The 22,130-nt window shown below is 42.1% G+C and overlaps 2 protein-coding genes across 4 annotated transcripts in view; one reads left to right on the top strand and one right to left on the bottom strand.

Annotated features, from left to right (window-relative positions):
• Positions 1-9,222: 9,222 nt before the first annotated feature.
• tm2d1 (TM2 domain containing 1) lies at positions 9,223-17,525 on the bottom strand. 2 transcript variants are annotated; one of them, XR_003297917.1, is made up of 8 exons: positions 17,381-17,525; positions 15,848-15,921; positions 14,907-15,015; positions 14,425-14,516; positions 12,225-12,298; positions 10,511-10,642; positions 9,694-9,763; positions 9,223-9,547 (listed from the first exon to the last, which is right to left on the bottom strand). XR_003297917.1 is itself a non-coding variant. In XM_026346250.1 (7 exons), the coding sequence occupies exons 1-6, from the start codon at positions 17,512-17,514 to the stop codon at positions 10,532-10,534; spliced, it is 594 nt and encodes a 197-aa protein (XP_026202035.1). In that variant the 5' UTR covers positions 17,515-17,525; the 3' UTR covers positions 9,223-9,547; positions 10,511-10,531. The 2 variants fall into 2 exon arrangements, 1 of the variants encoding a protein (XP_026202035.1); XM_026346250.1 differs by lacking the exon at positions 9,694-9,763.
• Positions 17,526-18,272: 747 nt separating this feature from the next.
• patj (PATJ crumbs cell polarity complex component) overlaps positions 18,273-22,130 on the top strand; it is a 91,063-nt gene continuing 87,205 nt past the window's right edge. The window contains exons 1-3 of one of the 2 annotated variants that reach the window (XM_026346492.1): positions 18,273-18,331; positions 21,079-21,130; positions 21,234-21,412. In XM_026346492.1, the coding sequence (XP_026202277.1) occupies positions 21,109-21,130; positions 21,234-21,412 (201 nt within the window). In that variant the 5' untranslated portion in view covers positions 18,273-18,331; positions 21,079-21,108. Of the gene's footprint in view, positions 18,332-18,381; positions 18,882-21,078; positions 21,131-21,233; positions 21,413-22,130 lie in introns of those variants that run through there. The other variant, XM_026346493.1, reaches the window with a different exon arrangement.

Raw genomic sequence — 22,130 nt, 5'->3', positions numbered from 1 at the left:
GTTCCTCTTCGTCTTTTTCTGACTTCTTCCTACTGTATAAGCCTCAAACTGTGTCACCTCCTCTCTCCATCCTTTATCTTCATCTCCATCGAGCACAGTTTTCTACTGTGTCACTTTGTGGTCATTGATCCGACGGGTGTGTCGCCGTGACGACTGCCCCAGGCGATCAGCGACCTGCCGCAGACAATCTCCGGCTAACTTTGAACATCAGCAAACACCTGGCCGGTCTGGCCGCCCCCTCCTCTGTCTGCATTGACCAGCAGGCTGTGAAATGTCTCAGTTTCCTGCAGGAGATCGAATCGATGGCCTCGGCCTTTTTCTGCAGAGCTCAGCACTATCTGGGACAGAATCCCCCTCCTTCCTCATTGAGTCTCCGCTGTGTCTCCCCAGCAGGACTTCAAACGAGCCGCCGCTCCTCCAGGATGAGAAAGGTCTAGAAAGAGAAGGAGGTAGCTAACACCTGGGAGACTCCCCCCAGTCCTCCTCTCCCGGTCCCAGGCCAGCTGGGGTCGATTGGCTTGTCTAGTTCACCTCCAGTGGCTCCTTTAGTTTTCGACTGAGCCTGTCGATGCAGCTCAGCTCTTTGAAACTGGTTCTTTGACTTGTGTGTCTTTTAGAAACAGAACTTTTCTGATGACCGTGCGGTTTTGTTGAAGGACAGTTCCAGTTCAAACTGAACATGCTCCGTGTTTTTTAGTACGTCACCCTGGTTCTATGAGCAAAACGCCAGTGGGATTATATCAGGACTGAGTTTGAATCCTCTGATAGGGTTCTTTCTGTGTGGAGCCTGTTCTCCCTGAGAGGTTAACATTAGATTTCCTGACCTGGTGTTTCAGCCTGAAAACATCAAATATTCAGACTCAGTCATATTATAATCATTAATTATAATTCTAATCATGCTCAGTGACGGTCAGAACTTGACAGTTTGGATTCTGTTCTTCATTTGAAGTAGTTCTGTTTCTGTCTACTACTTTTACATCTTTGTAATCACTTTATGTTTCTTTGTGATAATGACTGAAAGTTTCTGTTTTTAATACTTTAATTGGACTTTCTTGTTTCTGGTTGTTGTTTCATTGACCCCTGTGGCCCCTAATCCAGCCATGATTGTACTTTCAGGACGTCTGATCCAAATGTGAAGCTGGTGAATAGTTTCACCTTTGGGTCCCGTCAGCAGCTTTTGTTAAAAACTCCAACAACATTTAGAGAGTCAACGAAGCTGAGACGAAGTTCTGAGCTTCATAATTGGAAAGAAATGTAAAAGTCAATGACTGAAAACACGAGAGCATGATTATTATCAGAGGCTAAGGTGCTGGACTGGTCCTTTACAGAACACAACAGAACAGAAATCTTCACATCATGATGTAAAAAATGTTTCACGTCAAGCTCACACTACTCGCTCAGCTGTCCGGAGGAGACGCACGACAATCTGGAGGAAGCGGAGCTTTATCTTTACGCCGAGCGCAGCAGGGCCGGCTGCCTCCTGGAGCAGTCCAATCACACGTTCACCTCACATATCCCATCATCCCCTGCACACTGCCCGTCATAATCGTCACCACCACCCGTTTTGGTTCCTCCATCATCATCCACCCGTCGACCTCACCTCCTCACCTGCATCCTCACCCAGAACTGACTTAAACCTTGTGCCTCTACAACTCTTTTATGGAACAGGGCGGTGTTTTCTGCTGCCGTCGCACCGGGTCCACGACCCGGTCTTACACTTTTGTTCAGTGTTAACTAGTTTGCATTCGTTGTGTCCGGTACCATTGTTTGTCCACCCTCTGTGTTCTTAGCTGTGAGTTTGCACTGACGTCTCTGTTGTCCTCTCGGACTTACTGCTGTCCCTTGTTCTGTTGTCACTCTGTCGTTCTGTTCTTCCCTTTTCCGACTGTTGTTTCTGTTGAACTGGTGAACTGTAGACCCATCCCTCTCGGCCCCATTAGTGACTCCATGTCCACGCAGACTCAATTTACTGGAAGCAAGATGTGCATTTCCTATGCAACAACGACAAAAAATAAAGACGCTAATGCTCTATCGACCGTCTCTCTGGGTGTTTCTGTTGTGTCTGTGTGTGTATTTGCACGCCTGAGTAATAATCACAGAGCACGATGTTTATGTATGAAAATCTCACTGAAACTCGTTAAAGTTTCCGTAAAGAAAGCAGATACTCTGGGAAATGAATAGTTGGATGATGTTGGGTCGATTCCACTGTTTGCAGCTGTGTTGAATCTTGATCTCTGTCAGACATCAAGAGTCTGAGTTTATACAGTGTTCCCTGAAATCTGGGCAGAGTGAGACCTCTCGCTCTGCTTGTTTCAGCGTTCAATCTGTGAGAAATCTGCGTTGTAACAGAAACACTCATGTCCTAATCCAGTCTCTCAGCGGTCAGATCTGCTGATTTCAGCACTCCTTGTACACACAGAGTGTGTGTGTGTGTGTGGTATTGAATACCACTAGCACTGTTCAAGCACAAAGATTTCTGGGATTTCACTGTCTCTTGTGTGTAAAAGAGAGAAACGAGGGAGAAACTGGAGAGTTTGTTTTCCATAGATTGTTTAGAAGATGAATTTATTTCAGCAGGAGGAAAACTCATGAAGTCTAACTGGGACTGTCCCAGGATGACTGAAAGCCAACTGTTAATGGACCAAATCATCAGAAAGGAATCAGAGGTGTTTTTAATAATGTAGCAGTTGTTAGATCAATCACTACAGATGATGCTAAAACTGATTTAAAGTCATTCAAACAGCTGCAGGTGAAGGTGATGATGAAAAACACGTCTCAAGATGTTTTCTACATGATCTCAACAAATTCCATGACATCCCATTCTGATATTTCTGGCGTACTCGTGAACGCTTAGTCTGATGTCAAGAGGAATCATAAGATCCGTGAATATGTGCTGTAAATTCAACAGGACTCTGTGGTTGTGGTTGTGTGACTGCAGAGCCGCTGGTAAACGTCCAGGAGCCACAGCAGTGGTTCATCTCCCAGTTCCATGTTTCCTGTGCTGTTAAACGATCAAATTAAGAATAAATCAAAAATAATCTTAGAGAAACAAACAGAAACAAAGTTCCAGAGCGTTAACCCCAGATGGAGACAAACAACGGTGTTGTCGAACATCGTGTGTGACTTTTACAGAAGTAAAGACTTTGGTTTGCTCGCCTCAGTAAAAACTATTATTAGTATATATATATATATATATATATATATATATATATATATATATATATATATATATATATATATTATTATTTGTTTGCCGTGTTAAACAACTGTCACTGAGCGCCATCCTCCAGGCTTCTCCAACAGGATCTCATCATACATCAACAGCCTTCCACCAATGTGGGACTCCACCTCTAACAGACTGATCTATCAGTGAGAGCCTGTTTGTGATCTGCCATCCCATAATCACAGGAACCACAGAAATGTTCTGTTCTCTCCTGGTGAGTTTCCACACCTCTCTGTCTCCCTCTCCTCCCCCCTCATTGTGTGTTGTGTTGTTGTCAGCTGAGCTCAGATTCTCTCCCAAGTGCCGGGTGGAGGTTGGGAGCTGCTTCACCTTCTCCTCTCGGGTTTCAGGGAGGGAGACGACCGCAGAGGAGCGTGAATAATTCAGCCAGCCGCCGACACCGGGCATCGCCTTTCTACAACACACACACAGCTGTGACCTGATATGCCCCCACAGCCAACAACTAAAGGTCAGGAGGTCAGACTCTGAACTTGAACCAGAGACAAGACCACACCCTGTTACTCTGCAGTCAGGAAGTAAAAATAATAATAATGATACAGCTACAGCTACAGTGGCAAGAAAAAGTATGTGAACCTTTGGACTTTTATGGTTTTCTGCATTCATTTGTCATTTGTCAAAATGTGATCTGATCTTCAACTAAGTCAAGTATTAACAAAAAGAATGTGAAATAAAAACGTGAGAAAACTCAACTCAACTCACCATAAAAACCTCATAGTGCTAGTGGGAAAAGTATGTGACCCTTGGAGTAACCCTTCAAAGAAGCTAATTGGAGTTGGGCTATAGCAAAGTTAAGAATATTAGTTTGGAGCTGTGGACTAGAGCGACTTCACTGAGCCAGGCCTCGCTACAAGGAGCTTTCAGAGGATCTAAGATCAATAATTGATGATTAAAGTTTTAAAGACGTAAAGATCTGAGTGTTTTTATTTTAGACACATTATATGTGTTAATACTCTGGACTCAGACGAAGATCAGGTCACATTAACATTTGTTTTTTTTATTCAGAGCGACTTACGACTGAGGTACAAAGCAAATACCTGAGCCAGGGTGACGACCGTTAAAGTAAAGAGCTCTAGAAAGAACTGTTTCAGTTTCATGGGGAACGAGATTTGTTTTTATCGTGCAGAGAAAGTTGTGGAAGAGTTCTGGATCCAGCAGGTTGTTTAAATTCAGAGTGTAGAGGTGGAAAAACGGGAAACTGTAGGGACTGTAGACCCGGATGAGGGACTGTAGACCCGGATGAGGGACTGTAGACCCGGATGAGGGACTGTAGCCCCGGATGAGGGACTGTAGCCCCGGATGAGGGACTGTAGACCCGGATGAGGGACTGTAGACCCGGATGAGGGACTGTAGCCCCGGATGAGGGACTGTAGACCCGGATGAGGGACTGTAGCCCCGGATGAGGGACTGTAGCCCCGGATGAGGGACTGTAGACCCGGATGAGGGACTGTAGACCCGGATGAGGGACTGTAGACCCGGATGAGGGACTGTAGACCCGGATGAGGGACTGTAGACCCGGATGAGGGACTGTAGCCCCGGATGAGGGACTGTAGCCCCGGATGAGGGACTGTAGACCCGGATGAGGGACTGTAGCCCCGGATGAGGGACTGTAGACCCGGATGAGGGACTGTAGACCCGGATGAGGGACTGTAGCCCCGGATGAGGGACTGTAGACCCGGATGAGGGACTGTAGCCCCGGATGAGGGAGTTCAGGTGCCGGTTGATGTCTAATGATCAACAAAAGGAAGAGGAAGGTAAAGACAGCAGGAGGAAAAAGTTTGGAAGGTTTGCAGTTGGACGCGGACTCTTTGGAGCCTGCTGGTCTCTTCCTTCACCTGATGTTGGGCTTACAGGAACACGTTTGGGAGAACTGCAGCACAGGAAGCACTTTGATCCACTGACCGGCAGTGTCTCCAGGATTAATGATGGACCTGCTGCTGGGGAACGATTGACCCCAGGTGAGGACACGCCTGACAGACAAATGGCTGCAGGCGGTGCTGTGAGCCGTGGAAATTATAGGAGGGAGGTGACTGTTTAGAGGTATAATTGTGCAGGCAGTTCACATGGGAGCACACATCTGGTGTCCGCGCTGTAACTTTACTGCAGCGGTGAGCAGCTGTTTCAGATAAGAAGCTCTGAACACAGGACAAAGATCTGTTACTGCAGTGTGAAGAATTAAAGTTTGCCCTCCGTTAGCGGAGTGTGTGCAGCGTCCTACCTTCATCCATTCATGAGGAACCACAGTAACCACACTGACACCACCCTAACGAAGGGCCAGGGACACGCCCCCACCATTTCCCCTCAGCAATAATGAAAGACCAATTAGAGAAGAGGATTAAGGCGCTCCACGTCCACACACAAATTAGCATTAATCAAAGAACCACAGTGGTGTGTGTGTGTGTGTGTGTGTGTGTGTGTGTGTGTGTGTGTGTGTGTGTGTGTGTGCGCGCTCTCCACGGCGAATAGTGATGAGCTCCAGGCTCAGTGTGAAGTCGTATAATTGCTGCTGGTGTTTCTGATCAATACCACACCCACGTCTGGGCTCAACCAATGGGAGCAGGCCTCCAGCAGGAGTGTGTGTTGGTGGATCAATGCGTCAACTTATTTCTGCAGTGTTAAGAAAAATGATAAAACTGAATTCATGCATGAACTAAACTCGTTGTTTCCCTCCACTGTTGTTGTAAAAGACATTTAAAGAACAACTAGTTCACCTGAACCCACCGTCGACCAGCAGCGTGAGGAGGCGACTTCCATCACTGAACTTGACTAATGAGGTCGCTGTGGTCTCGTCCCTGCTCCACAGAGATCTGCTGGTTGTGTCTTCACTTCATGTACGTCCGTGTTCCCTCTCCGGGTTGAACAGACGCTGAGCACGGTGGGAAACTCTCTCAGGTGGAATCTGAGATAAGTAGCAGAGGTTCGTCTGGGTCTCATCAGTCCATAAAACCTGTGGCTCACGTCACGTTCCTGCATTCGTTCCAGTGTGACGCTCTGATTTTCTGCTGCTGTGTTTCTGCTCATCGGGTCTTATGTTTGTGTCTGAGACTCTTCATACATGTTTGTGAGTGCACCTTTGTTCTTTTAGACTTTTTTTGCCCAACGTTTGTGCCTCTGATTCACTTTCCCCTTTACTCTCTGGTTTCCATGTAGATTTATCATTTTTAACAAGTGTTAACAGGTAAAAGCTAAAGATAAAACCAGGAAGTCTAATCTACTGTTTAAAACACACCTGGGTAACAAGAAACACCGTCAGTCACATGCTCCATTACTTTCACTCATGTACAATTTGATAGACACAACCCTGTCTTTTAAAAACAACATAATTATTATTTAAATGTATTTTTGGAATAATTGAATTCTGGACGGGTTCACTTGATGAAGATATGAAGTCTTCATCATATCAGTTGTGTTCTGCTCCTTCTACTTCACCAAGATCACAGTGATAGTTTTACTCACGTACACAGTTCCAGCGTGTTCGGGTTGTCAGGAGGAGTTTACTGATGAAGAGCGTATCACTTCCCCTCTTCCTCCTCCTCTTTCTTCAAGGTTCTTCAAACAGAGGCTGGTCAGGATTTAAATCATCTGATCTTTAAATATGATTTTATCTCCCTGCAGAGGAGACATTTACTCTGACAGGTCGACGTCTCCCCTGAGGAGGAAGGTCACCCTCCTCCTCCTCTCCTGTTATCTCACATCATCTCTCTGCGTCTCCTCACCTCATTTCTCCTCTGATACTTACCGTGATTTACAGGCCGACTCGTCTTTTTATGTCTTCTTGCCGACGAGTTTTGGGTCCGTCCCATCATGTAAACGGAGCCTCTGAGGTTCCTGATGAACTCTCGGTTTTGTCCTGTTTAAGTGTGACCACAGTTACAGTCACTGTCCTAAGGGAGGCGGTAAACTCTCTGTCATGCCTGATGTCTCAGCTGCGGTCGGATTCATGCTGTTCCTGTCTGTTGCAGACCAACGTAATAACAGTGCTACAGTATTTTTCCATTTGTTTGCTCAGATACTGAAGATACTAAATGTTTTACTTTGAATAATTCACCTTTTAAATCATTGACGTCATTTTTTGTATTAGAACAGGAAAAAAAACGAATCCTAGAAACAAAACGTCCATTTAGTCTTTTTCATTTTCATGTTTCTTGTTTTTCTGTCTTTGCTGTTTGTGTTGATCATGAAGTGAAGAAGTCACATGTCCCACCGTGTTCACTTTTTGTTTTGTTTGTTGTTTTCATTGATTTATATTTACTGATATTTAACTAATACACAGGTACAGCGACCCACACACGTACTGTTCATTATGATGTTTCTCTCTCTAACTCTCTGGAGTTCTTTAGTTAGCTCGTGTTCTACGTCCTGGTCTCTGTGCATGTAAAGAACGATGAGTTGGTTCTTGATGCTTTTAACATTTGTGACAGTTTGGTTTCGTGCACTATCATATAAAATTGTGCACTCTTTGTTTAATGGCACTCAACACTCTGTACTTACTTACTGTATGTATTTATCATATTTACAGTGTCATACTGAGTTCTTGTGAGTAATGTGCACTAAATCCTTATGCAGGATAACACAACCCTTCATCTGACCTGAACCTGAACGAGACTTGACCCTTAAAAAACCCTTTGATGCTGTGAGGACCAGATAAAATGTCCTCACAACAATGGTATTGAGGGAAAACTTGAACACACAGACTCATACATTTGTGCAGCTGAGCTCTGAGTGTCGCCCAGTGACAGACCGAGTGTGAATATTGAACTGACTTATCTGGTGACACACCAGGGCCGACTGTCCAAATTAACACACACACACACACACACAGGGATTATAGAGAGAGACCAGTGCAATGGGATTTCTTTATTTAGTAGACCCCTCCCTTCCAACACACACAGTTTGATGAAGCCCTTCTCCTTATCGGTGAAGTTTCCTCCTGTGCTTCGTTCCAACCGACGCAACTGTAATTTCATGCTTTCTGTGTTTCCCATGCAGACGCTCAGTGTGTGTGTGTGTTTGGGAGGTGAGCCCCCTATCAGGCTCTGAGAACAGGAAACCGGCTTGATTATTATTCACGTGTTTTGTCTGAACGGCTCCACACTGAAGAAATGTAAAAACAAAAACACGTCAGTCTGCAGCAACAGAAAGTGTTAGGACCAGTTTTGTACCAATCAGCAGCAGCACACTGTGCAGTTAACGACTCTCTAATGGGAGAAGAGGTGGATGAATCTGGTTTTATAGAGCAGGTTCTGCAGATTTACTTTCCTCTCATCAGTGTCTCAGTGCAGATCTTCAGAGTCGTCCGTCTCTAAAACAGTCTGACGAACGCATGAAGCCTGGAACAGAGGCTTTGAGGTTTTGTTTGCTTTAATTGTTGCTCACTGAGCACTGAAATGGGTTTTCGCTGCTTGAAGACACGTCGTGTGAAGAACCCGTCAACAGCTGCTGGATGTGCAGCTGCTGCCAGTTCAACAGCGGAAGAGACAAAAAAGAAATAAATGGACAAAATGACAGAAAATGATCAAACATCTCTTGTTGTGTCGCCTTCGGTGTGGAGCTCCCATGTAGGAGGAGTCGAGGCCTTTACCTGTCTGAGCCCAGGGGTTCATTTCTGATCTGTCCACTAGAACCTTTTCAGCTAAATCCAAGTTCATTTGATGAGTTTAATCACAGCTTCGACTGGATTTACACCGTCCTTCTTCCTGACATATTCTCTGAGGCTGCTACCTGTTCACCTGCCCCCTCCCACCTAGTAGTATATGTCTGACCACTTTATAGGAACGCCTGGACAGTTTGATCAGTACAGAAGCTCTGCTAACAGTTTGTGCCTCATTCGTTCCCATTGAACCGGAGCCACAGAGCTAAACACTGATATTACTCTCAAAATAGTCATTCAAACATGTTTTAATGGATTTTATTATAAACTGGTCAAAATACAACTGAAATATTAATGTTCTAACAACACCGACATTTAATAACGACAAATGTAGAATAATCCAAAAAGAAACTTTATTTACAAATTAGAAACATAACTTAATACATCCAAATATTATTCTACTTATGACAGATGGAAAGACGTAAAGATCTGACAGAATAACTTCAATGAATCTTAATTTAACTTCTGGAGCCCTCGATATGAATTAAAAAGCTGCTGGAACTAAATAAATCCAAAATCTGATGCAGGTTTTCTTCTTCTTCCAAAGTGAAACGCGTTCGTGTTCTGCTTCGTCACATCAGGGCGTCGATGAGCATCAGTGTTTTAACAGTAGTTGGTTAGAAGTCATGAGCTGTTTTTACAGAACTGAAGGAGACCTAGAGACACGGAGAGTTAAGACATTTACAGGTTCACCAGAATCATGTTCGAGAAATAGTGGTTTTCTGAAATGTGATCAGATTTTTACCAAATGTTAACAGAGACAATGTTTCTAGATTCATACAACATCATGATCTTTACATACAGAAGAAACTGACATGACAGGATCCTGTGGTTGGGCAGTGGTGTTCCAGGGTGGTCAGAGTGGTCTTTGTCTGAGTACAGACACACAGAGTCAAAACGAGACTTCTTTTGTCTCCAGTCGTCTTAAAACCTGGACTCTGAGAACCAGTTGGTTAAATTCCAGCCGGTGTCAAATCGTTATTCCCTAAGAAACATGCAGAGGTGACTTTAACCACTGATATTTAACTAGTCTTTCCCAAGAGGGAGAAGGTGTGTGTGTGACCTTGTGCTGTGACGTTTCACCTGTGAGGAAATTCATGCACGGCAGATTTTAAAAGTTCCCACAGAACAGGACTTTTATTTGACTCAGTTTGAGTTTTGTCCTTTTTCTGTCCTGAAGCGCTGTAGGTAGAAATAAAAAAGGAGCTACAGAGCACGATTGACTAAGGAAGGCGAGACGTCAAATGTTCGTCAGCTTATTTATTTACAGAGTGTTTTATCATCTGATTTACAAAGACAGATTTATGCTGTCACCTCTGGGACTGATCCTGATCCTGGACCTTAACCCAGTTTCTGTGAAGAAGAGCTCATAGGTGACGAGAGCGCGGAAAAAGAAATGATAATGTAGTTGAGTAGAGTCAGTAGCATGTGGTGGAAAACACGGTTTGATGCAAACAGGATGTGTTTGGTGCAGGAAAACCTCAGTACATCAACATTAATACATGTGATAAATCAGCTTGTTCAGAGTCATTTTAAGGTCCAGTAACCGGCCTTCGGCACACTGAGAATGTTAATCACTTCAGACCTTTATGAACTTGTCAAGTCTTCTCTGAACTTACAGTGGGCGTGTCCAGGTGAGTTCACAGAGACAGGTGAGGCTTCCTGTAGGTCTGGTTGGTGATGGACAGGCGGGTCAGCCGGGCACCGTAATAATCGACAATGTAGTTCGATCCGTCTGCTGGACCCACGATCTGAAGGAGGACAACAACCACAGCAGGGAGCAGTTTAATTCACAGTGGGAATTATCACCAGCATGTGCAGAGGAACCGCTGTAACGGATCAGAACCTGTATTTACAGTCTGTGTCCAAGGACACTTAAATGCACCACGACAAGTCCCATGACACTGGTCATGTCTGTGTACCTGTTAAACGGATCAGCACCAGGACAAAAAGTAGCTCGTGGTCCACTAAACGATCGCGTAGTCTGACGTCACAACCACTTCAGTGTTACGGTTCAGATTTACATACGTGCTCAGGGCGATTGCTTTAACGTGTGGCAACGATGACAACAACGAAACGAAACCAGCGATTTAGCAGCTTGTTTTTCTCGATGTCACGCTGCGTGGTCGAGACACCAGTGGATCTGACTGACCCAGATATCACTGCTGTTCACAGAGAAACATACTTTCTGTGGGGTCAGCGTGTTTTTGTTTTTGATGGAGAGCTGGACATGATTGAATCCGTTTCTTTGAATGAGTTCAGTGTCATTAAATGTTTTGTCTCTGCTCCACAGAACCTCCACATGAGCAGGAAGATTTCATAAGTTAGATACTTCTGTCCAGAACCTCTTGCTGATCAACTTTAATATTTTGTTCTCTCCATGTAAAAAGTTTTATCCTTTGAGGATTCACTGCTTCCGTTAATAACGACATTAGCTGCTGTCACACTTGCTCCTCTCAACAGAGAAGTTTAAAAATCCCCGATCCGTCAAACATCATGTTCTGGTTTAAACGCTCCATTAGTCGGACCATACATCCATCCATGGCTGCTCCCCTTCACACCTTCCTGTGATGGATTTCCAGGTTCTATTATCTAAAACACTTCAAGAGGAAGGAGTGATTCGTCCCTTCACCTCCTGTTTCCCCCGCTCCATCCGTCTGTCTCCGCTCTCTCCGAGTCCATTAGAAACTTCTGGAAGCATCATTCATCTGAGGACCTCACAGAGACGCGGCGCTGCACGATGGATGGGAGTAATAATAATCAGAAGGCCGACGCCTGTTTATTCATCAAGCTCGCCGGTCCTCCCCCCACCGGGCAGTTAACCGCTAAAATATGAGGCTCCTCCGCCACGTGCCGCGCTAAAATGGGTCCTCTGGGAAACATGGAACTCTTCATCACAGCTGTCACTCGTAAAGACGACGTAAATCAAGAACCTGAACGTGTCTGTGGAGCGAGTGTGGTAAAGGTTTTACACCTGCCTTCTCTGGTGACATGAACGGTTCTACATGTATACTCTGTAAAACATCTCTGCCTCTCATCTCCTGACTTAAAAAGGGAAATAAAAACTCCTCCAGATGACATCACCTAGGGGCATTTTCAGTTCTGATGATGTCATCAGGGTTAGGGATAACCCTAACCCTAACTCCTCCAGACTTGTTCAGGGAGGCACGACTCATCTGGTTCCCAGTTTATCAAATATCTGAATTCTCAGAACTCAGCTACAACCTCAGTTGAGTTAAAGTCTGTTTTCAAGAAGGATGATTTACAGTGGAGGCGTTGGTGTGTGACCAGTAGGACCAGTAGGACCAGTGCCTGACTGGGTTTGTGACTCACCTGCATGGCGATCAGTATGAAGTCGATCAGAGTGCCGATTCCACAGAAACCAACGGTGCAGAACTTCAACAGTCCTGAGAATAAAGACGTTTAAAAAACTAGATTAAGTATGAATACAGTCTAATCACAGAGTTAAACCTGGTTTTTGTGGCTCTTCGCTAAATCCCAACCAAACATTGATGATCTGTAATCAGTGTCACGACGTTGTCTTTTATTATATTTAATCAAATACTGTTTCCTGTTCATCACTTATACAATCTGCTTTATTAAAATGTTCTTCATCATTTAGGAATAACACTGTGATTTACAGTCATTTCCTTTCTTTCTTTCTTTGTCTTGCTGCTGTCCAAAATAAATAAACTCTAATTTACAGAGTTCCTAATGTAATCACTAACTCTGAAGTGAACAGATCATTATGTTCTATCTGTGATTAGCAGCAGATCGTTTCAAGCTGCTGCAGTGAACCTGAAACATGACAACACATCAAATGTGCTGAAACGCCCCCCCCCCTCGACAAAACAGGTCAAACTTCAATGATAGAAAAGTCTGATGAAGATTCTTATCTGCTCGCTCTCTGAAGCTCTGACATAAAGCTGCCTGCAAAATTAATTTTTAGAAATAAATCTGACTTGGCTCGAGCCCGACCGACCTGTGCCAAATCAGGCCAGGTGTTCGTCAGTGCAGCTGTCCTCCATCCAAACCCCCCCACACAGAGCCTTTCAGCCTTTGTCGTGTTGCAGGTGTCTCATTAAAAGAAGGATGAGAGGAGATTCAGTCTGCTGATAATAACTCATCCTTGTTGTGCTAATTGTAACTGTTTATTCTTCGGGTTATTATGGTCTATTGTGTGCAGATCAGTGACAAACAAAGACTAATTGAATTTAATTTGAATTCAGGCTGGAAAAACGGAAATAGCCAAAAAGATAAACAGAAAAAAAGGGCAACGCCGTCCGTTTTTTATTAGTGCATTAGTTCCTGAGAGTTCAGTCGTAAACCTCCGTGCACAATAATCCCATATTTATCATATTAAAGATTATTTCTACAGTTCACCCTGTAGTTACTTCTTCTGCTCTCTCTTTATTCTTCTTCTTGTATTTTCTCCAGTTTTTATTGTTTTTTTCTTCTATTGTGTTTCTGCATCTTGTACTGTCGAGGAGCCAAATAAAAGCTTTGTCCTCTTGTTATTTTGTGATGGGACTTTAACAATAAAGAATCAGGAAACAGAAGCTGACATTAATATTTTAGATCAGCAGAGTTTAAACAGAAATCATAATGGAGGAGGAGAAGAAGAGCTCCACTGCTGTAATTGACTAACAATAAATGTCCCAATTCCCAAAATGTTGTGACACTATGTAAATCTACATTAAAACTGAATGTAATGATTTGTAAATATCATCAACTCACAGTTTATTCACAATAGAACATAGAAAACATCAAATGTTTAAACTGAGAAATGGAAAAAAGAAGATTTTACATTTGTGAGACGTGTTGTTGCCATTAAAGTTGGGACAGGATCATTTTTTTACCACGCTGCAGCCCCCCTTCTGTTAACAACAGTCTGTAAATGTCTGGGAAACTGAGGAGAACGGTGTCACAGTTGCGCATCAAGATGCTCTAAATACTTTAAATTGGTAAAATGTCTGGTCTGCAGACAGGCCAGTTCAGCACAGAGACTCTTCTACTACAAAGATGTGCTGTCACAGTGTTTTTGGAATTAGAGCTCCATGCACAGTCAGACATCTACCAGGACTCTTGTGAACAGGTGAAAGAATTTACATTATGCCGACCCACAATGAAATATGATCGGGGAAGAACAGATCTATGTATTTAAAGTTTGATCAGCAGCTTCACGCAGCACAGGTGTTTGTAAAAATCCTAAAATCTGGAAGGTTTGTAAAGTGAAAAGTGAACAGAACAAATAAGACGTTCACAACAATCTGTGAACGAGGATGTTACACTGCAGAAAAAGTGAAAACCGGATCCAACTTTTTCGTTTTTTGGCTCCTGTGATGCCCGACCTGCTCCCCACAATGTAAATACCCTTAAATATTCAGCTGCAGGTCTGTGCATTTTACACGTCTAAATCCAGTCTGAGGTTTTGATAAAGGCTGGGGATGAAGGTTTATGGTTGAAGTCAGGGTGGGAGTGTGGCTAGAGAAATCATTATGCCACTGAGTGTCCTCATAAACATAGTACAAACCTAGTGCAGGATATCCCAGGTAGAAGCGATCTGCTCCGAGCCAGCCCAGAAACAGAGACAGAGCCACAGCTACTTTGTAGGAATAACCACTCCTGACAGGAAAAAGACAGATTTACAATAATTAATGACAATTGCCATGATCATAACAATATTCTAACCTCTAAAACTGGATTTGTTTAGCTCTGTTTGTAGTGTTGAAAAAAAATCACTATTACATTCATGAAAATCCTACAATCTTCAATTTGAGGCGCAGGACACAGATGCAATGGGTGAGAGTAGAAAATCTGTGTAACTTTCCTTTATCAGTCTGACTGTGAGCCTGTTTTTACTGAGACTCTGAAATCTGCACAACAAAAGCTGCAATGACAACGATTCAGTAAATACACACATTCCAGCAAATTCTACCACAGCTGTGAAGTAGCAACAAGCGCATAATGCAGCCAGCTGTGTGTGTATGTGTGTGTGTGTGTGTTAGCACTCACACGTTCCTGCAGGGGATGGTTTTGTTGAAGCCCACCTCTTCCCCGCTGAACCTGAACTCCGTCCCGTTGGAGAGTCGACAGCTGATGTTCGGAGCTGGGAGGCACTCCACTGAAACACACACACACACATTATTTTGCAGGAGGTAGACAAGCAGTCAGGGGAACTGGAGCTGGGTTGCAGGCAGATTTTCTATCAATATTTTACACTTATTTATGTGTCTACTCATATTGCTTCATGTTGCGTTTTATGTTTTTGTGTCTTATGTAAAACATTTTAAATCAGCTGTTACTAATGATTATTTTAATTATCAATTGGGGCTGAATTAGGAAATACTTTCACATTCTTTGTGATTTTAATTTGAATGACTCTTAACATGCAGAGATCCACTGGTGCGTTTGCCTCTGTTCTCTGTAAACATGTAAGTGTGTGTAACTACTGAGTCTGCAGCGGTTACTGGTTGAGTGGTTTACTCTGGAAATCAAGTTATTACAGTGGACATATACACATAATTTAGAGGTAAAGAATAATGTAGATAATAGGTGGGTCAGTAAATTTGGCGTGAATTGTTTCAGTATCTACTCTGGATCGTTCTCCCTGTTGTCTATGAGATGGACAAACTGAGCAAAGACTGGTGGAACTGTAGAAATGGTCCTGCTGCATTGGTAACTGTAAGACCGTATATACACAGCATATAAGTTGTCAAGTTCTCCCAAAGAGAATTAAAGCACATAGGAAACACCTGAGCACAAAGTGGATCCACAGCAAAGTGTCTGAATATGTCTGTGAGTGTAGACTGATGCATTTCCACCTGAATCTGCAGCAAAAACTGTGTAAACAGTGAAGAGATCTAAAAACTTATATACAACTATAAGCTGTCCTCCTCTCATTTTTAAATGAAGGTGTGTGAAAGAGTTGAACTATCACCAGGTGTCACACTCACCCCAGGCGATCTTGTCCCTGCAGTTGTCCGGCTCCTGAGTGGCTTCATCGATCTTTGGATCTTTACACAGATACATGAGCCGAGTGAAGGAGTCCAAACAGTCTGCTGACTGAGCCAACGTCAAAACTAAAAACTTAATACCTATGGTTGTAGTGTGGACACAATATGTGAACGAATGGTATTAAACATCCTTCATTGGTAATTTGACCGTTGTTTCAACTAAACCTGTTGTGACAGTGTCACTTTTTAATTATTTGTGAACAATATTTATTATGATTTTTAACAAATCAAACAATGAATGAATCAAAAAAATTATCAGCAGTTAAATCCATCATTGAAATAAACAATAGTTAGTTCCAGCCTGATATAAAAATAAATAAAGTAAAGTAAATAAATAAGTAAAAATTTAGGGAATAACAGAAACATTTGACATTAAGGCAGGAGAAATAACTTTTTGTTGAGCTGCAGAGAAACAAACTGAGAATTAACACACAAAAGGACAAAGACAAAACGAATACAAAAAGAAGCAGATTAATTCATAGTTATGCAGCATAAAATAAAATAGACACTGATCAGTTCCAGCAGTAAAATGCTGCTTTTACATTTATACATAAGAAAAATAATCTAACAACATAATTTAGTGACAGTACTTTTACTTCTAATACTTTAAGATAAGACCTGGTTGTAATTTCATATTTTTACATATCTTTAAATAAGATCTTAAATGCAGTGTGACCTGGATATTTTTATTTAATAAGTCAGAACAGTGATTTATAGTCTTTATGTAGCTCCTTCATACACAGTGTGTTGTTACAGTAGATTCAACATTAATGCTGTAATTCTAACGTCTGACTTTATTGTAATTCTAACATCAGACTTTATTGTAATTCTAACATCAGACTTTATTGTAATTCTAACATCAGACTTTATTGTAATTCTAACATCTGACTTTATTGTAATTCTAACATCTGACTTTATTGTAATTCTAACATCAGACTTTATTGTAATTCTAACATCTGACTTTATTGTAATTCTAACATCAGACTTTATTGTAATTCTAACATCAGACTTTATTGTAATTCTAACATCAGACTTTATTGTAATTCTAACATCAGACTTTATTGTAACATATTGTAATTCTAACATCAGACTTTATTGTAATTCTAACATCAGACTTTATTGTAATTCTAACATCAGACTTTATTGTAATTCTAACATCAGACTTTATTGTAATTCTAACATCTGACTTTATTGTAATTCTAACATCAGACTTTATTGTAATTCTAACATCAGACTTTATTGTAATTCTAACGTCTGATTTTATTGTAATTCTAACATCTGACTTTATTGTAATTCTAACATCAGACTTTATTGTAATTCTAACATCAGACTTTATTGTAATTCTAACATCAGACTTTATTCAACCAGTAATGTTAACGCTAAGCTAACGTTAGCCTCGGCTAGCAGCCTCCTTCATCTAAATTATCTCCCTCTAAATGTAGGTTACGGTGATAAGCTTGAAATAAAGGATATTGTCCGAGTCTGAGGTTCTCGCAGTTGTCCACGTCTTCGGCCAGAATCAGCTCCAACCGACAATAAACACCGTAAAATAAGAGGCTCCACAAACCGGAGCGTAAACACAGCAGCCGTCTGAGAAGGGACGCCATGACGGACTCACGGTCACGTGACGCGGCGACGCCTTCAGGCCCCTCAGAGCTGTGGCGGACATCAGTAAAGCGGGAGAGAGGAGCAGACACAGGAACCCAGAGCCCCGTTACAGTAGGAGGTCCTCTTTATATAGATAATAGATAATAATAATTATATTATATATATATAATATTCAATGTTTCACTCTGAATTCTAATCATCACTTGTTCAGTGTGTTGTTTTCAAGACTGATTGAATTATAGATGCCTGCGGTGGGGTCAGTAAATTAATTACTAAAGGAAGACACAAAACAAGTACAGTCATAATACAGGAAATATACAAAGACATGCAGAGAGAGAAGCACAAACAGAGGATGACCACACACAAAAGTAATAAGAGGAGATGAGAAAAAGCTATAATATAAGATAAATATACGAAAAAGGTATGAAGAGAGGTAGGATCAGCCCCAGTAAAAGTAAGATGACTAAAAAGAGACATAAAACAGGTACAAACACATGCAAAGGTACAAAAAAAGTCAAATAAAAGGAAGAAAAACAACCACAAGTATTTTGGTAATTTATTCACTGATTCAAGAAAATATCTAAAATGTTTATTCTGTTCAATGTGAATATTCATCGAAATTCAGTTTTGGAGGAACTTTAGATATATTTCTCAGACATTTTGAAAGGAGGGGAAATGATCAGATGAAGCAGATTAATTTATAATAAAATAAATAAAACGAATCCAAAGATAAAAAAAATCCTGAATTTTATTTTTCCCGACAGCACGCGAATGCCACATTAAAGCGACAGCGGAGCCAAACTGGATCCAGTTCATGTGAGTTTTGGACCCGTTCAGAACCCTTTGAAACCGGGCTGTTTTCTGCTCTGTCGTCTTTTACACACGGCTGCAACCTGAGACTGTTTTTCTGCTTGAAATACAGCGAGTGTAGAGTTTGCGACGCCTTTCACGAAGCTAATTTAGCATGCTAACGGCTAGCGGACTGTTAGCCGAGGGGCGGTTGTTTTACTGAACTTTTCCAAAGACGCTGTTTTAATGTCGTGAAGTGAAGTGAACGGTTCTAAAGACACAGACTTTATAAGACTTTAATGTTAACGCTGGTTCATTATTGTGTTTTTATCATGTCGCAGCTGGCTGAAGCGTTTTCCTCTGGTTTTTAAGTTTCATGCACCTGTTGTGAGTTGAACCTGCTGCAGACGGTTCACAGCAGATTTAAAAGTTAAAACACTCAGTTAAATTCAAACACCATCGTTATTAAAAGAAGGTTTGTGGATTATTTAATGATTAGTAAGATTCACTATTTGGTTTCACCACTCCCTCCGGAGACGCTGAGTTTCACTTCCTGTTTCCACAGGTGAGGCTACAGGTGAGTTTTCAACGTCACACATTTATAATAGTTAAGAGACCTTGAAGCCAGTTTCTGTCGTGTTATTTGGTGTGAAAGTTGGGGAATGCTGTGCTGATAAAGTGTCTCTGTAGCCCGGTTCAGCTCGGCTCTGACTGTGTAAACAAGCCGAGCTAACAGTCTGAGAACACCTGTGGAGCAGAGACGGACACCTGAGCACTGGTGCAGCTGCTTCCCACTGTGTGGGTTAAACGTGTTTCCATGTTTTAAACCAAATACAGAAATAAGTCAGAGACAGAAGAAGGGCCGGAGTAAACACACCTTCCAATGTGGTCCAGTGTGGTCCAGTGTGGTCCAGTGTGGTTTAATGTGGTCCAATGTGGTCCAATGTGGTTTAATGTGGTCCAATGTGGTTTAATGTGGTTTAATGTGGTCCAGTGTGGTCCAGTGTGGTCCAGTGTGGTCCAGTGTGGTTTAATGTGGTCCAGTGTGGTCCAATGTGGTCCAATGTGGTCCAGTGTGGTCCAGTGTGGTCCAGTGTGGTCCAGTGTGGTCCAGTGTGGTTTAATGTGGTTTAATGTGGTTTAATGTGGTTTAATGTGGTCCAATGTGGTTTAATGTGGTCCAGTGTGGTCCAATGTGGTTTAATGTGGTTTAATGTGGTCCAATGTGGTTTAATGTGGTTTAATGTGGTCCAATGTGGTTTAATGTGGTCCAGTGTGGTCCAGTGTGGTTTAATGTGGTCCAGTGTGGTCCAATGTGGTCCAATGTGGTTTAATGTGGTCCAATGTGGTCCAATGTGGTTTAATGTGGTTTAATGTGGTCCAGTGTGGTCCAGTGTGGTCCAGTGTGGTTTAATGTGGTCCAGTGTGGTCCAGTGTGGTCCAGTGTGGTCCAATGTGGTCCAATGTGGTTTAATGTGGTCCAGTGTGGTCCAGTGTGGTCCAGTGTGGTCCAATGTGGTCCAGTGTGGTCCAGTGTGGTCCAGTGTGGTCCAATGTGGTCCAGTGTGGTTTAATGTGGTCCAATGTGGTCCAATGTGGTCCAATGTGGTCCAGTGTGGTCCAGTGTGGTTCAGTGTGGTCCAATGTGGTTTAATGTGGTTTAATGTGGTTTAATGTGGTCCAGTGTGGTTTAATGTGGTCCAGTGTGGTCCAGTGTGGTCCAATGTGGTCCAATGTGGTCCAGTGTGGTCCAGTGTGGTCCAGTGTGGTCCAGTGTGGTCCAATGTGGTTCAATGTGGTCCAATGTGGTCCAATGTGGTCCAGTGTGGTTTAATGTGGTCCAATGTGGTCCAGTGTGGTCCAGTGTGGTCCAGTGTGGTCCAGTGTGGTTCAATGTGGTTCAGTGTGGTCCAATGTGGTTTAATGTGGTTTAATGTGGCTTAATGTGGTTTAATGTGGTCCAGTGTGGTTTAATGTGGTCCAATGTGGTCCAATGTGGTCCAGTGTGGTTTAATGTGGTCCAGTGTGGTCCAATGTGGTTTAATGTGGTCCAATGTGGTTTAATGTGGTCCAATGTGGTTTAATGTGGTTTAATGTGGTCCAATGTGGTCCAATGTGGTCCAATGTGGTCCATTGTGGTTTAATGTGGTCCATTGTGGTTTAATGTGGTCCAATGTGGTCCAATGTGGTCCAATGTGGTCCAATGTGGTTTAATGTGGTTTAATGTGGTTTAATGTGGTCCATTGTGGTTTAATGTGGTTTAATGTGGTTTAATGTGGTTTAATGTGGTCCAGTGTGGTCCAGTGTGGTCCAGTGTGGTTTAATGTGGTTTAATGTGGTCCATTGTGGTTTAATGTGGTTTAATGTGGTCCAATGTGGTCCATTGTGGTTTAATGTGGTCGGGACTCGTATTTAAATCTTTGTTAGAAATAAACTGTACGAGATCAAAAACGATAAATGAATAGCTGCTTGCACCACATGTCTTTCAGCCACAGTGGGATCATGAGAAAACCGGATCCTGGGCCCAGATATGTAAACTGTGGTGGTGGTTGTTTTATCTCTTTGTGATAGTTTTTGTCTCTTTGATGAGTTCACGTGATGAATTTCTTTTCTATGTTTTTGTTTTTGTTCTTTCTCTTTGTGGCTTTTTAAAGAATCATTTTGTGGTCAGAACCTTTGTGGTCATGATTCTACAGTGCAGATAACTCACCTGTCCTTTGTTGTGCATGTTCACCAGTGTAATGTTGCAGTATGTTGATGTCTCCTTTGTTCAGATTGATCCAGACAGAGACAGCGGGACGACGATGTTCGAAAATGTTGTTACAGGTAAAATCTCCCTGAAGATTTTTTATTTTAAATAAGATTTATATAAACATGCTGTGCTCGTTTGCTTTTTTATTCTGAGTGCTGGGTGTATTTTTGTCTTCAGTGTCCTCGGCGGAACGTCAGCAGGTTCTGGGAGCTCTGGAGCGTCTACAGGCCAAACTGGTCCAGAGGGAGGAGTGGACCCACAGCGACATCCTGGGCAACCTAAAGGAGACCCTGCAGAGCCCACTGTTCAACCACATCCTGACGCTGCAGCACTCCATCAAACAGCTCCGAAACCAGGTCAGAATCAGAAGACATTATTTACAAAAAGTGTATAATTTAATTAAAGTATGTATACTAATAAACATAGACTTTTATTCAGAGGAGGGAAACATGCAGAATGTGAAATGTGTCTGCAAACATACGAAGTAGTAGGAACAAAGAAAGTTTCTAATAAAAAAAAAAACAACAACAACAACAGACATTTATTTCTTATCTTCACACAATTTGAACTAAAATAATAAAAAAACGTAGAACTCAGATTTTTCTCCAGTTTATACAAAATCTGAGTTTTTACCTGAAAACATAAGAAATAGCAGATTTTTGTTGAATAAATGTAAAATTTTGTGAAATAAACAATAAATAAAGATACTGTGTTTAAAAAGTTACTATGGCTTTAAATCCAGTACTTAAATAAAAAATACTTTGAAGTGTTTTAAACTTGATGCTGTTGATAACATGAATGTTTGAGTCTTTGTTTCACGTGTCTCATAAATCAGGTTTCTGTAGAAATCTAACATGTAGCAGACCAGCTGAACGAAGCTGTTGTGATTATAATCTGAATATTATCAATGAGAGTTTTTTTATTACAGGTATTTTGTGTTGCATCATGCAGCAGGTGTTTCTCTTTCTCTGCTCACTCAGTAGAACCTGTAATCTGTTGGGCTGTTACCACCTATATTTAACACCTCCCATCAGCTCTGACAGCTGTTGACAATCTATCAGGTATCAATACTCT

The sequence above is a fragment of the Anabas testudineus genome, chromosome 4, assembly GCF_900324465.2.
Source record: "Anabas testudineus chromosome 4, fAnaTes1.2, whole genome shotgun sequence".
NCBI classification, from domain to species: domain Eukaryota; kingdom Metazoa; phylum Chordata; class Actinopteri; order Anabantiformes; family Anabantidae; genus Anabas; species Anabas testudineus.
This window is presented reverse-complemented; position numbering and strand designations above follow the sequence as displayed.